Source organism: Urocitellus parryii, chromosome 12, assembly GCF_045843805.1.
Source record: "Urocitellus parryii isolate mUroPar1 chromosome 12, mUroPar1.hap1, whole genome shotgun sequence".
Classification (NCBI taxonomy): Eukaryota; Metazoa; Chordata; class Mammalia; order Rodentia; family Sciuridae; genus Urocitellus; species Urocitellus parryii.
In genome coordinates, this window is record NC_135542.1 from 93544455 (window position 1) to 93561104 (window position 16650).

The window sequence follows — 16650 nt, forward strand, 5'->3', positions numbered from 1 at the left end:
TAATGGGCAAAAGGAAATCATTTGATTTTAACATTATACTGTTATTCTTGAATTTCTCCCAGGATTACTTTGGAGGGGAAAATGCAGATAAGTATATATAAGTACATCTAAATCATCTATAATCCTACATTTCCTGGAAGAAATTTTATTCAAACTGAGCCTTAGAGGACAAGTGAGAATTAGCCAAGCAGAAGAGGAGGAAAGGGCCACTGGGAAAGATGTGAGAAAGTAAGATATAATTAACTTTCAGAGATGAACTCATGGTTTCCCATTACCAGGACTTGTCAGATAGAGGTGGGAGCAAGGCTGTAAAGCGAGGCCAAGGATTAGGTGAGAAAGACCATGAATGCCATGCTGGATTTAATTCTAAGGCAATAGAAATTTATGAAATGATTTTTGTATGTGTGTGGGGTGATGGAAATTGAACCCAGGGCCTTGTGCACAAGAGGCAAGCACTCTACCAACTGAGCAATATTCCTAGCCCCTTATGAAACCATTTTAGTAAGTCAAGTGGAAATTACCAAATTATGAAGTTTAAGAGTTTCTTTTTTAACCAGTTTAGATTCATCTATCACTCAAGTTATAGCAGAAGCGCAATGATTAGATCATGAGATTTGTAACCTAATCAGTCCATCCTAGTGTGAATGGAGTAACTGGGTGGTAACTGTAGGCAAGTGAGGCACTGGAGGAAGTAGGTCACTGGGGGCATGCTCTGGAGGGTTCATTTTCCCCAGCCCAATCCCTCTTCCTGCCCTGCTTCCTGGCCATCAGGAGGTGACTCTTCTGCCATACTTTTCTGCCATGATGTTCTGCCTTACCTTGGGCCCCGAGCAATGGACTTGGCTGAACATGAACTAAACCTCTGAAACTATGAGCCAGAATAAACTTCTCCTCTAAGTTGTTCTTGTCAGGTATTTGGTCGTAGTGACAACAAGCTGACTGACACATTCAGGTACCAGGATACTTATCCAGAAGTATAGACTCTCACAGGTGCCTGGGCCCTGGTCTTGCAACTCAGCACAAAAGGTATTTTGCTTCACCCAGGCCTGGCATGTGCTCCATTGTTCCATTAAATTTCACTTGCCAAACACAAATTCCTACATAAAATTACTAAGAATTTCAAGACAGCAGCCAAAAAGCATTAAACCCCAAGCATGGGGCCTTTCTGCATACAGGAGTCTGTGTGACTGCATTGGTCATTAGCTTATGCAGCCATCCTTACATGTAAATCTGTTCATGCAGCATTAATTATAACAGCAAAATTAATGTCATTAAACAAACTATGGTACAGCCACACAATAATAAATCAAGAAGTCTCAAAATGAGATAGAGTTATAATACTGATAGCTATCTAACATACATAAAGAATTTATAGAATATTAGGTATATCATGATCCCATTAAAATATTAAGTATGTATGGATAAGTGTGTGTATGCATATAGAAAGGAACATTTGTAAGGATTCCACAATATCTTAAAAGTGATTAGGGGGATGAAGTAAGTTTTATTTTTTAGACTTATAATATTTCAGCTTTAACTATTATTTCTGAAATAAAATAACTATTACAAAATTTAAATATTATTTCTGAAATAAAATAACTATTACAAAATTTAACACCTAAATCATCTGAACTGCAGTGGAATCTGCTGGTTAATTTATTACTTAAGAACATAAGAAGACAGAAGGCATGGCGCCTCAGTGGAGCCATTAATTAGCAAGCAGGGAGGTTAGGGACCGCCATTAGGTGGTATCCCGCCAGCCAAGCCCACACGGACCCTTGGGCCGAGCACGGGATCTCAGAAGGGGAAGGAAGCGGTACAGTCCCATCCCCCACAGCGGACACTCCACCGAGGCAGTCAGCGGCCACCATCCGGGAAAGCTGAAGGATACACCGCCACTCTCCTTCAGAGTGCAACATCAAAACAGGTCGGTGTCATTCAGCTCACCCCCCAGACAGCGGGAACTCGCATAAAATCTCTCCTAGGCTTGCCGGGAGAGGGAGTATCAAGCTGAGCCTCCATAAAGACTAGGGGGAAACTAGAGACACCTGACCTCCAACCCCTCCTCCCAGTAGCAGCCAAAACAAAACCTAGCTAGCCAGCGCTGGGGGAGGGGCAAGCAGAAAAAATCGAAGTGATAGAGTGCCAGGGATCCCAACAGCCTGCAGCAGGGCCCCGGAGATCCAGGCCAACTGATTCGTGTGGCCTGCCCTGCGGCTACAGAAGGCGTGGCGCCTCAGTGAAGCCATTAATTAGCAAGCAGGGAGGTTAGGGACTGCCATTAGGTGGAATCCCGCCAGCCAAGCCCACACGGACCCTTGGGCCGAGCACGGGATCTCAGAAGGGGAAGGAAGCGGTACAGTCCCATCCCCCACAGCGGACACTCCACCGAGGCAGTCAGCGGCCACCATCCGGGAAAGCTGAAGGATACACCGCCACTCTCCTTCAGAGTGCAACATCAAAACAGCGGACACTCCACCGAGGCAGTCAGCGGCCACCATCTGGGAAAGCTGAAGGATACACCGCCACTCTCCTTCAGAGTGCAACATCAAAACAGCGGACACTCCATCCAGGCAGTCAGCGGCCACCATCCGGGAAAGCTGAAGGATACACCACCACTCTCCAACAGCTTGCAACATCAAAAGAGCCAGCAGCAGGACCCCGGAGATCCAGGCCAACTGATTCGCGCGGCCTGCCCCACAGCTACAGAAGGCGTCGCGCCTCAGAGAAGCCATTAATTAGCAAGCAGGGAGGTTAGGGACTGCCATTAGGTGGAATCCCGCCAGTCAAGCCCACCGCCCAAGCCCAGAACAGGCCCAGCGACCTGCCAGCATGGTAGTCACGACACCCCAATTGGAATAGGGACAAAGCAGAGCCGCCTTCCACTCCCGGAACAGGCCCAGAGAGCCGCCAGCGTGGTAGACACGTCACCCCAATTGGAGTAGGGGCACAGCTGCCGCCCGCACCTGCAAGGGAGACTTTTCAAGTATACAAGAGCAACATAAATAAATAGGGGGTAAATTTCAAAACACAACAGTTGCACCAAGCAGAAAGTAACTCGAGCAGTATGAAAAGACAAGGAAAGAAAGGACCACAAGCAATGCAGGTCAACTCAACTTTAGAAGAGGTAATAGCTGCAACAGATGGAATATCAGATAAAGAGTTCAGGATATATATGCTTCAGATGATCTGGAGTCTCAAGGAAGACATGAGACAGCAAAATCAGACAATGAAAGATCACATTGACAAACAAATCCAGGAAGTAAAAGATCAATTTCACAGGGAGATAGAGGTAATAAAAAACAAACAAATAGAAATTCTAGAAATGCAGGAAACAATAAACCAACTTAAAAACTCAATTGAGAATACTACCAGCAGAGTAGATCACTTAGAAGAGAGAACACCAGACAATGAAGACAAAGTATTTCAACTGGAAAAGAACATAGACAGCTCAGCAAGTCTGCTAAGAAACCATGAGCAGAACATCCAAGAATTATGGGACAATATCAAAAGACCAAATTTAAGAGTCATTGGGATACAGGAAGGCACAGAGCTCCATTCCAAAGGAATAAACAGTCTATTCAGTGAAATAATACGAGAAAACTTCCCAGAATTGAAGATTGAGACAGAATCCCAAATTCTAGAAGCCTACAGGACGCCGAATGTGCAAAATCATAAGAGATCCACACCTAGACACATTATAATGAAGATGTCCAACATACAGAATAAGGAGAGAATTTTAAAAGCTGCAAGAGAAAGAAAGCAGATTACATTTAGGGGTAAACCAATCAGGATAACAGCTGATCTCTCAACACAGACTCTGAAAGCTAGAAGATCCTGGAATAACATATTTCAAACACTGAAAGACAATGGGCTCCAACCAAGAATCGTGTATCCGGCAAAATTAAGCTTCAGGTTAGAAGATGAAATTAAAACCTTCCACAATAAACAAAAGTTAAAAGAATTCGCAGCTAGAAAACCATCTCTTCAAAAAATCCTTGGCAAAACATTACAGGAAGAGGAAATGGAAAATAACATTGAAAACCAACAATGGGAGGTAGGACAGTAAAGGGGGGAAAGTAGTCAAAGAGGATAACAAATCAGGTTTAGTAACATCAATAAACAAATATGGATAGAAGAACAAACCATATCTCAATAATAACCCTAAATGTTAATGGCTTAAATTCACCAATTAAGAGACACAGGCTAGTAGAATAGATCAAAAAACAAGACCCAACAATATGCTGTCTACAGGAGACGCATTTGATAGGAAAAGATATACATAGACTGAAGGTGAAAGGTTGGGAAAAATCATATCACTCATATGGACCGCGGAAACAAGCAGGAGTGTCCATACTCATATCTAATAAAATAGATTTCAAGCCAAAGCTAATCAAAAGGGATATAGAAGGACACTTCATACTGCTCAAGGGAACCATACACCAACAAGACATAACAATCATAAATATATATGCCCCAAATAATGGTGCAGCTGTGTTCATCAAGCAAACTCTTCTCAAGTTCAAGAGTCTAATAGACCACCATACAATAATCATGGGAGACTTCAACACACCTCTCTCACCACTGGACAGATCTTCCAAACAAAAGTTAAATAAGGAAACTATAGAACTCAATAACACAATTAACAACCTAGACTTAATTGACATATATAGACTATACCACCCAACATCAAGTAGCTACACTTTTTTCTCAGCAGCACATGGAACCTTCTCAAAAATAGACCATATACTATGTCACAGGGCAACTCTTAGACAATACAAAGGGGTAGAGATAATACCATGCATCTTATCTGATCATAATGGAATGAAACTGAAAATCAATGATAAAAGAAGAAAGGAAAAATCAAGCATCACCTGGAGAATGAACAATAGGTTGCTGAGTGATCAATGGGTTTTAGAAGACATCAAGGAGGAAATTAAAAAATTCCTAGAGTTAAATGAAAACACAGACACAACATATCGGAATCTATGGGACACATTGAAAGCAGTTCTAAGAGGAAAATTCATTGCTTGGAGTTCATTCCTCAAAAAAAGAAAAAACCAACAAATAAATGATCTCATACTTCATCTCAAAATCCTAGAAAAAGAAGAGCAAAACAACAGCAAAAGAAGTAGAAGGCAAGAAATAATTAAAATCAGAGCTGAAATTAATGAAATTGAAACAAAAGAAACAATTGAAAAAATTGACAAAACTAAAAGCTGGTTCTTTGAAAAAATAAATAAAATTGACAGACCCTTATCCATGCTAACGAAGAGAAGAAGAGAGAGAACCCAAATTACTAGCATATGGGATGAAAAAGGCAATATCACAACAGACACTTCAGAAATACAGAAGATAATCAGAAATTACTTTGAATCCTTATACTCCAATAAAATAGAAGATAGTGAAGGCATAGATAAATTCCTTGAGTCCTATGATCTGCCCAGATTGAGCCAGGAGGATATAGACAACCTAAACAGACCAATAACAATAGAGGAAATAGAAGAAACCATCAAAAGACTACCAACTAAGAAAAGCCCAGGACCGGATGGGTATACAGCAGAGTTTTACAAAACCTTTAAAGAGGAACTAACACCAATACTTTTCAAGCTATTTCAGGAAATAGAAAAAGAGGGAGAACTTCCAAATTCATTCTACGAGGCCAACATCACCCTGATTCCGAAACCAGACAAAGACACTTCAAAGAAGGAAAACTACAGACCAATATCTCTAATGAACCTTGACGCAAAAATCCTCAATAAAATTCTGGCGAATCGGATTCAAATACATATCAAAAAAATTATACATCATGATCAAGTAGGATTCATCCCTGGGATGCAAGGCTGGTTTAATATACGGAAATCAATAAATGTTATTCACCACATCAATAGACTTAAAAATAAGAACCATATGATCATCTCAATAGATGCAGAAAAAGCATTCGACAAAGTACAGCATCCCTTTATGTTCAAAACGCTAGAAAAATTAGGGATAACAGGATCATACCTCAACATTGTAAAAGCAATCTATGATAAGCCACAGGCCAGCATCATTCTGAATGGAGAAAAATTGAAGGCATTCCCTCTAAGATCTGGTACAAGACAGGGATGCCCTCTCTCACCACTTCTGTTCAACATAGTCCTCGAAACACTGGCCAGAGCAATTAGACAGACAAAAGAAATTAAAGGCATAAAAATAGGAAAAGAAGAACTTAAATTATCACTATTTGCAGATGATATGATTCTATACCTAGCAGACCCAAAAGGGTCTACAAAGAAGCTATTAGAGCTAATAAATGAATTCAGCAAAGTGGCAGGATATAAGATCAACACGCATAAATCAAAGGCATTCCTGTATATCAGCGACAAATCCTCTGAAACGGAAATGAGGACAACTACTCCATTCACAATATCCCCCCAAAAAATAAAATACTTGGGAATCAACCTAACAAAAGAGGTGAAAGATTTATACAATGAAAATTACAGAACCCTAAAGAAAGACATAGAAGAAGACCTTAGAAGATGGAAAAATATACCCTGCTCATGGATAGGCAGAACTAACATCATCAAAATGGCGATATTACCAAAAGTTCTCTATAAGTTCAATGCAATGCCAATCAAAATCCCAACAGCATATCTTGTAGAAATAGATAAAAGAATCATGAAATTCATATGGAATAATAAAAGACCCAGAATAGCAAAAACAATACTAAGCAGGAAGTGTGAATCAGGCGGTATAGCAATACCAGACTTCAAACTATACTACAGAGCAATAGTAACAAAAACAGCATGGTACTGGTACCAAAACAGGCGGGTGGACCAATGGTACAGAATAGAGGACACAGTAACCAATCCACAAAACTACAACTATCTTATATTTGATAAAGGGGCTAAAAGCATGCAATGGAGGAAGGATAGCATCTTCAACAAATGGTGCTGGGAAAACTGGAAATCCATTTGCACCAAAATGAATCTGAATCCCTATCTCTCGCCATGCACAAAAGTTAACTCAAAATGGATCAAGGAGCTTGATATTAAATCAGAGACACGGCATCTGATAGAAGAAAAAGTTGGTTATGATCTACACGCTGTGGGATCGGGCTCCAAATTCCTCAATAGGACACCCATAGCGCTAGAGTTAACAAATAGAATCAACAAATGGGACTTACTCAAACTAAAAAGTTTTTTCTCAGCAAAAGAAACAATAAGAGAGATAAACAGGGAGCCTACATCCTGGGAACAAATCTTTACTCCACACACTTCAGATAGAGCCCTAATAACCAGAATATACAAAGAACTCAAAAAATTAGACAATAAGATAACAAATAACCCAATCAATAAATGGGCCAAGGACCTGAACAGACACTTCTCAGAGGAGGACATACAATCAATCAACAAGTACATGAAAAAATGCTCACCATCGCTAGCAGTCAGAGAAATGCAAATCAAAACTACCCTAAGATACCATCTCACTCCAGTAAGACTGGCAGCCATTAGGAAGTCAAACAACAATAAGTGCTGGAGAGGATGCGGGGAAAAGGGCACTCTTGTTCATTGCTGGTGGGACTGCAAATTGGTGTAGCCAATTTGGAAAGCAGTATGGAGATTTCTCGGAAAGCTGGGAATGGAACCACCATTTGACCCAGCTATTCCCCTTCTCGGTCTATTCCCTAAAGCCCTAACAAGAGCATGCTACAGGGACACTGCTACATCGATGTTAATAGCAGCTCAATTCACGATAGCAAGACTGTGGAACCAGCCTAGATGCCCTTCAATAGATGAATGGATAAAAAAAATGTGGCATTTATACACTATGGAGTATTACTCTGCATTAAAAAATGACAAAATCATAGAATTTGGAGGGAAATGGATGGCATTAGAGCAGATTATGCTAAGTGAAGCTAGTCAATCTTTAAAAAACAAATACCAAATGACTCCTTTGATATAAGGGGAGTAAACAAGGACAGGGTAGGGACGAAGAGCTTGAGAAGAATATTTACATTAAACAGGGATGAGAGGTGGGAGGGAAAGGGAGTGAGAAGGGAAATTGCATGGAAATGGAAGGCGATCCTCAGGGTTATACAAAATGTCATATAAGAGGAAAGGAGGGGTAAGACAAGATAATACAAATGGAAGAAAGGATTTACAGTAGAAGGGGTAGAGAGAGAAAAGGGGAGGGGAGGGGAGGGGAGGGGAGGGGGGATAGTAGACAATAGGACAGACAGCAGAATACATCAGACACTAGAAAGGCAATATGTCAATCAATGGAAGGGTAACTGATGTGATACAGCAATTTGTATACGGGGTAAAAGCGGGAGTTCATAATCCACTTGAATCAAACAGTGTAATATGATGTATTAAGAACTATGTAATGTTATGAACGACCAATAAAAAAAAAAAGAAGAAAAAAAAACAAAAACAAACAAACAAAAAAGAACATAAGAAGATCATGGAAAACAATTTTATTGACCCATAAAGCCTACTCATTACAGATATTATCATTCTTTTAATTTCAAAAAAAATTCTTGCAGCAAGGAGGATTGTGAATTTGAGGTTAACCTGGATAACATAATGAGATGCCTTCTTGGAACAAAAACAAAAACCAAAAAACCCCCCTTACCATCATTGCTGGGCTCTTCAACAGGAGATGCTGAGTCCATGAGCTCCAGGATTCCCTTTGTGATTTCAACAACTTGAAGCCTTCTGACCCTGACCAGATCTATATCTTTCAACCCTTCCTCTAGTTGTTTGACCACTTCTTTTCCAGGGTGGGAAGTCAGGACAGTAATCTGAAAATAAAATCCAAGAATCAACATGTTTATTTTCCCAGAGGTCCAGAGTGAGGAATATCACAGCAGAAGTCTATGGTAATGGCTATTATGTTTAGTGTAAAGAGGATGATTTAACTGTAACTTACAAATAAAATTTCACTTAATCTTAGCCAAAAGGCCACGAAGTGATACAGACGAATTTCATTTGGCAGATTGTGGTAGAATAGGTAATCAGAACCTTCCAATCAGGCTGAGCCTAGAAAATGACCAGTTAAAAGCAACAACTGTGTTTGACTCTTTTAAGATTGCTTGATGCACTGGTATCATCTCTTTTGTTCAAAATGCTTTAACTTTTACATAAAAACAAAGGAAATAAGACCCTTAAGTTTTACTCACTAGTGTGCATTAAATATTAGGAAGCCTGTTGTTCCTTCTTTCTATAATGCTTCCTTATAGCATTCTTAGACTGATTCTTCCTTTGTTTATCTTGGATCCAGTTAAGGTATTTCTGTTGCTTTTTTTTTTTACTGTAAAATGTGCTAATCTTTTACCAATATATGGGACCTAAAGGAATATTGAGGTGTTTGTGTATAATATTTTATTCCATCTGAATGAACACACTGTATGTTTTTCTCATAAGTTTTGTCTTGGATTTTGAAACTTGAAGGCAATTGTTTTAAAAAAAAGTATATATATATATATATATATATATATACTTTTTTAAAAAAAGTATTTATATATAAATGTTCCATTAAATTCTATTGTTCCATTAAATTTCACTTGCCAAACACAAATTCCTATATAAAATTATATAGTATCAGGGATTGAACTCAGGGATACTCGACCACTGAGCCACATCCCCAGCCCTATTTTGTATTTTATTTAAAGACAGAGTCTCACTGAGTTGCTTAGTGCCTCACTTTTGCTGAGGCCTGCTTTGAGCTCTTGATCCTCCTGCCTCAGCCTCTCGAGCTGCTGGGATTACAGGTGTGTGCCACTGTGCCCGGCAATTGTTAAATATATGTATTTTTAAAAATATTTAGATGGTTTTTTTGAGAGAGAATTTTTTAATATTTATTTTTCAGTTTTCGGTGGACACAACATTTTTATTTTATTTTTATGTGGTGCTGAGGATTGAACCCAGCGCCCCGTGCATGCCAGGTGAGCGCGTTACCGCTTGAGCCACATCCCCAGCCCATATTTAGATGTTTTTGATTGATGAAGTGGGATGCCTATGAAATCCACAATAATTATTATTTTCAAAAACTTTATTATTTTAGATAAGTTTTAGGTTCAGAGCAAAATTGAGATAGCAAGTGATATCCTAAATGCCCTCTGCCCTCAAACATACAATACCCATTATCAATATCCTCACCAGAGTGTGTATTTGTTGCAATTGATAAACCTACATAGATACATCATAATCATCATAATCATCCAAGTCCATAGTTTACCTTGGGGCTCACTTTTTGTGTGGTACATTTTATGGATTTGACAAATGTACAACTATATGCACCCATCAACAGGTATTTTCATACAGGTAATGTCATACAGGTATTTTCATTGCTCTTAAAATCTTCTATGCTCCACTTATTCATTCCTCCCTCCCCATGGCCCTTGCCAACTACCAACCTTTTACTATTTCAATAATTTTGCCTTTCCCAGAATGACATATAGTTGGAATAATAAATTATATAGACTTTTCAGACTGGCTTCTTTCACTTAGTAATATGTATTTAAGGTTCTATCATGTCTGTTTTGGCTTGATAGCTCATTGGTTTTTAGCAGTGAATAATATCTCATTATCTGGATGAACAACAATTTTATTAAACATTCATCTACTGATGGACATTTGGTTGCTTCCAAGTTTGGCAGTTACAAATGAAGCTATTATAAACACCCATGTGCAGAGTTTTGTGTGGACACATATTTTCAACTCCTTTGGGTAAATATCAAGAAGCACAATTGTTGGATGACAATCCAAGAGTGTGTTTAGTTTTGTAAGAGCCATCACACTGTTTTCCAAAGTGGTTATAGCATTTTGCATTCCCACCATCAAGAATGAGAGTTCCAGTTGCTCCACATCCTTACCAGTATTTGGTATTGTTAGTGCTCTGGATTTTGGCCATTCTAATAAATGTAGAGTAGTATTCAATTGTGGTTTTAATTTGCATGTCACTGATTGAGATATGATGTGGATCACTTTTTCATAAGCTATTGTATACCTTCTTTGATGAGGTATCTGTTAGGTATTTAGCCCATTTTAAAACCAAGTTGTTTTCTTTTTGCTGAGTTCTAAGAGTTGTTTGGATATTTTAGATAACAGTTACTCATCATGTCATCTTCTGGAAATTTTATAGTTTCACATTGTACATTTCAGTCTGTGATCCAATTTGTGGAGGGTGGAAGGTCGGTGTCTAGATGTATTTATTTTTTGCACACAGACATCCAGTTACTTTAGCAAGCTCCGTTTGTTGAAATTTGTTCTATTGCGTTGCCTTTACTCCTTTATCAGAGATCAGTTGACTATATTTTGAGGGCCTATTCCTGGGTTCTCTGTTCTGTTTCATTTATTTGTCTGTTCTTTCACCAATAGCACACTGTCTCTTGATTCTCAGTTTCTGAGACAATAAAATTATGAAGGTTTAGGGAAAAAGTGTCTTCATTTATGTTATGGATTTTTAAATTTTATTTGGTTCTTTCTTAGGAGTTCTCTTTTATGCTTACATTACCTATTGAGGTATCTACTTTATGAATTAGAGCCTTCAGCATGTTAATCTATTCTGTGTCTAGTAGAGCCCTTAGCATGTTATTCATTGCTACTTTCAGTTCTACAGTCTGTCAACATATAAATATAAGCAACAACTTCCCTAATAGAACTCTTAAAGCTCAGGAAATACCAAGAATTAATAAATGGTATGTCATTAAATTAAAAAACTTCTGCACAGCAAAGGAAACAAGAGTGAAGAGAGAACTATATGATGAGAGAAAAATCTTTGCCAGCTACTTTTCTGACAGGATTAGTATCCTAAACATATAAAGAATTTTAAAAATTTACCATCAAAAGAAGCAAATAACCCAATCAACAAATGGGCAAATGAACCAAACAGTTCTCAAAAGAAGAAATGCACATTGTCAGAAATGTATATTGTCAACAAATACATGAAGAAATGTTCAACATCTTTAGCAATTAGGAAAAATGTAAATCAAAACTATACAGAGATTTTAGAATGGGAGCCATCAATAATATAGACGAGGTTGGGGGTATAGCTTAGTTGGTAGAGTGCTTGCCTTGCATGTACAAGGCCCTGGGTTCAAACCTTAGCGCGCGCACGCACACACACACACACAAAGAATATATGACAATAATAAATATATGACAATAATATATGTATATATATATTATATATATGTCATATAATATATGACAATAATAAATGCTGTAGAGGATGTGGGGAAAAGAAACACTTTTACACTGTTGGTGGAACTGTAAACTAGTACAACCACAGTGGAAATCAGTGTGGAGGTTCCTCAAAAAACTAGGAATGGAAACACCATATGACCAAGCTATAATACTCCATGGTGTCAATCCTAGAGAATTAAAGTCAGCATACAAGAGTGATACATGCATACCCATTTTTTTAAAATTTAAATTTAAAAATTTTTACTTTATGATATTGGGATTAGACCCATGGGCGCTCTGAGTTCCACTGAATTACATCCCCACACCTTGATATTTTTAATTTTTTAAAATTTTCTTTTTTAGTTGTAGATGAACACAATACCTTTATTTATTTATTTATTTTTATGTGGTGCTGAGGATTGAACCCAGTGCTTCATGTGTGCTAGGCAAATGCTCTACCACTGAGCCACAATCCCAGCCACATGATATTTTAAATTTTGAGACAGGATCTTGCTAAGTTGCTGAGGCTGGCCTTGAACTCATGATCCTCCTGCCTCAATCTCCTGAGTTGCTGCCAACCTGCTGGATTGCATACCCATGTTTTTAGCAGTAAAATTTACAATAACAGTACAATTTACAATACCAAATTATGGAACTAGCCTAGGTGTCTGTCAATTAATGAATGGATAAAGAAAATGTAGCATATATAACACAATGGAGTTTTATTCAGCCACAAAGAAGAGTTAAATTATGTCATTTGTGGGAAAATCAATGGCTCTTGAGAGCATTATGTTAAGTGAAATAAGCCAAACTCACAAAGTCAAGGGTCAGATTTTTTTTAAACCTATGTGGAAGCTAAGAGAGAAAAAAAAGGGGGAAAAAGGACGGGGGATCTTATGAAAACAGATCAATAGAACAGAAGAAGGAAATGAGGAGATTGGAGAGGAAGGGTACTGAAGAATGACATTGACCAGATTAATTGTTATATTGTATGCATGTATGAACATGTAACAATGAATTGCACTATTATGTATAATTATAACATACCAATAAAATTTTTAAAAAGTTAAAAAGACTAGACCCCAAAGCCACACATAAAATTTATCACTACAGCCAGTTACAGTGGCAAATGCTTATAATTCCAGTGACTTGGGAGGCTGAGGCAGGAGGATCATAAATTTGAGGCTAATTTAGTGAAACCCTGTCTTAAAAAATAAAGAGGACTGGGGATATATCTCTGTGGTAATGCACCCCTTGGTTCAATTCCCAATATTAAAAAAAAAAAGAGTTTGGTATTTCTTGTCCTCCATATCAGTTAAGCTCTGATAAAACCCCAGCAGGTTGGGTTCTATTGAACTTGTTTCTCCTGAGGGCACAACTTGTTAAAAAGAACAGAACACTCTTCCTCTCCAGTCTGAGGTATGAGGGAATTTTGCCCTGATATTTACTATGAGAGTCTTATACTTCTGAAGGCAAAACTCCCCAAATTGTGGGCCAGCTTTCATGACAGGGTGTCTCGGGAGTTTTTAACTTTCAGACTTGTCCATATCTATCCTCCAGCAATTCGTCAATTAAAGTTCAAGTTTTCCTACTCCAGCTCTGGTTCCAGTGGAGATTTCTCATCCAGTATGTTGTGATTTTCTGTATCTGTCTGTGTCTAATTTTGGAGGCAGTAGTTTGTTTGCTTTGTGATCTTAACTTCTCTTAGGGATCCAAACAAAGTTGTTAACCTTTGAGTTTGTTTAACATTTTGCTAGTTGTTAGGATGAAGTGGTGACTTCCAAGTTCCTTACATGTAAAACTGGAAACCAGAAGTCTCTGCAATTATTTTTTAATGCATCTGTTTGCTGTCCGAGGTTACCAAAGGCTGAAAGTGTTTAACTCATCTCCCTTATATATCCATGGAATATTCAGCCATGACTTATTTATATTTTTAAGATTTTCTCAATCTGGCACCAGAATAGTAGATGTTTTACATTTGCATAATTGCTAATCTCAAGAAACTTTACTTCATTTGATGACAAAATTTGACTAAGAACTATTTCAAGTTCCTAAAGGTACTCAGGTAATTATATATATCAATCTAGGAAGCTTAATATTTGGAAGTTTCAAAAATCTGAGGCAGATGGAATATTCAGATTTTATTTTGATTCAGTTTTTCCTTAATTCACTTTAGTTCCTATTTTTGACCTTCAATTTTTGACAATCTGCATGTTAAAAATCATATATGATATATATCTTCTGTTTGCAGGGAGCTGAAAATTTAGCCTTGAAAATTATATTCACTGGATGTAGTGACCCATACTTCCAATCCCAGTGGCTTGGGAAACTGAGGCAGGAGGATTGTAAGTTCAAAGCCAGCCTCAGAAACTTAGCAAGGCCTTAAGCAACTTAGCAAGAACCTGTCTCAAAAAAAAAAAAAAATTGAAAACGGGCTAGGGGTGTGACTCAGTGGTTAAGTGCTCCTAGTACATAAAAAAAAAGGAAAAATTACATTCAATGTGTATGAAACAGAGAACAATACAAGGATTAAGGATTATAAATAATGAAACGAAACACCTATCTAGACCAAAATGGGAGGATGGCTTTGAGTCTTAAAGGCCAGCATCTCTTACCTCCAGGGAAGTGTAGGGCAGAGCAGCACCTGTGGTCACATATCTGCTGTATTGTTTGAATTGCTGGAGTCCATCCTGTATTGCCAGCTGTAGAGAAGTGCTTTGTGGTCGGAAACAACCTTCTGTCTCTATCATGCGAAGCTCTGAGATGCAAGCCTTCAACCTAACAAAGTTCCCTTTTACTTGCTGCAGGAAAAAAAATCAATAAAAGACACAAATTTTCAGTGACCCAAGTTTCAGATTAATTGGCAGTCTAACTTCCTTATCAATTACTCCTCGGTAGTTCCTTTCCTGAAAAATCTGTTCATCTGACCAATAGGTACTGAATACCTACTATGCACTAAAATCTTACCTATGCCAAATGAAGGAAAACTTTTAGCCAAAAAGGTTTTGTGTAGATTTATCAGATATAGGAAAGAGAGTGTTATATATTTATTTAAATAAATAACCTTTATTTTTCAGAACAGTTTTAAGTTTATAGAGTTGAGAGTTTCCACATACTCCCTTTCTTTCAGCTCATTTTCTCCTCCGTTAATAATATTTTTACATCAGTATGGCATAGTTGTTATATTTAATGGGGCAATATTGATACAATATTATTAACTCAAGTCCATAGTTTACATTAGAGTGCATTCAGTCCTTATGTTGTACAGTTCCACTGCTTTCAATCTACTATTATATATCATCTAGAAAATAATTCTGATTTATTAATCTGTAAATTAAGGAACATATCCAAAAGATTAAATAAAATTTAGATTTTAGATTTGTGGTTCTGCATCTAGCAAGGATTCAAATAATTGAAAAGACCATTTATTTTTGTATTAACTTTAAAAAACTTTTATTGGTACACAATAATTATACAAATGGTGGGTTTCTTTTTTTATTAGCTACACATGACATTACAATGATCTTGGCAATTCATACATTTGAATCATTGGGGTATAATTTCTCATTTTTCTAATTGTACAGATTGCAGAATCACACTGGTCATAGAGTCACACACACACACACACATATATATATATCTATATCTATCTATCTATCTATCTATCTATCTATCTATCTATCTATCTATATATATAGCAATCTTAATGTCTATTCTATTCTGCTGCCCTTCCTATCCCCACTACTCCTCCCCTCCCCTCCCATCATTTCTCTCTATCCAATCTAATGTGAGACACTTTTTTTTTCTTTTTCTCATCACAACCTCATACATGTATTCTGTATAACGATGAGGTTCCCCTTCCATCTTCCGTGCAACTCCCCTTCTCCCTCTTTTTCCCTCCCACCTCTCTTCCCTAAAAATGGTGGGTTTCATTGTGGTATATTTGTATGTGCATGTAACATAATTTGGTCAATTTAATCCACCCTGTACCTTCCCTTGCCCTCATTCCTCCTCCTGTTTTCTTTCCTTTACCCTACTGATCATCCTTCTATTTTTATAAGATTCTTTTTTTTCTTTTTTTCTCTCTAGCTTCCACATATGAGGGAAAACATATATCCCTTGACTTTCAGAGTCTGGCTTACTTCACTTAACATGGTGGTCTCTTTAGCTCCATCCATAGGAAAGGAAGTGTTTAATTCATTCATTTACCCAATGGAAGGTCCAGTTGTGACTGCTGAGTTTTAATTTGTGTAATCTGCAAACTGGAGGATTAGCAGGGTTACCCTTAGACATTACCTTCATTTCTCAGTCCACCACAGAGCTTCTCTACTTAAGAATCTTGTTTTCCCAGAAATGAGGACTTTGATATGGTTGATCATTTCAGAATCAATAAAGTTCTGCCTAATCATTCTTCAGGATCATTTCAGTAAAGAAGAGATGTTTGGTATGGTTTGCAGTAAACTTAAGGAGCTAACAT

At 37.7% G+C, this 16650-nt stretch overlaps 1 protein-coding gene across 1 annotated transcript in view; it reads right to left on the reverse strand.

Moving 5' to 3' along the window:
- M1ap (meiosis 1 associated protein) overlaps window positions 1–16650 on the reverse strand; it is a 104093-nt gene that overhangs the window by 62913 nt on the left and 24530 nt on the right. Inside the window, exons 2-3 of the mRNA XM_026397472.2 lie at window positions 14789–14974; window positions 8620–8788 (exon numbers count right to left, since the gene is read on the reverse strand). Coding sequence (XP_026253257.2) covers window positions 8620–8788; window positions 14789–14974 — 355 coding nt within the window. The remainder of the gene's footprint in view (window positions 1–8619; window positions 8789–14788; window positions 14975–16650) is intronic.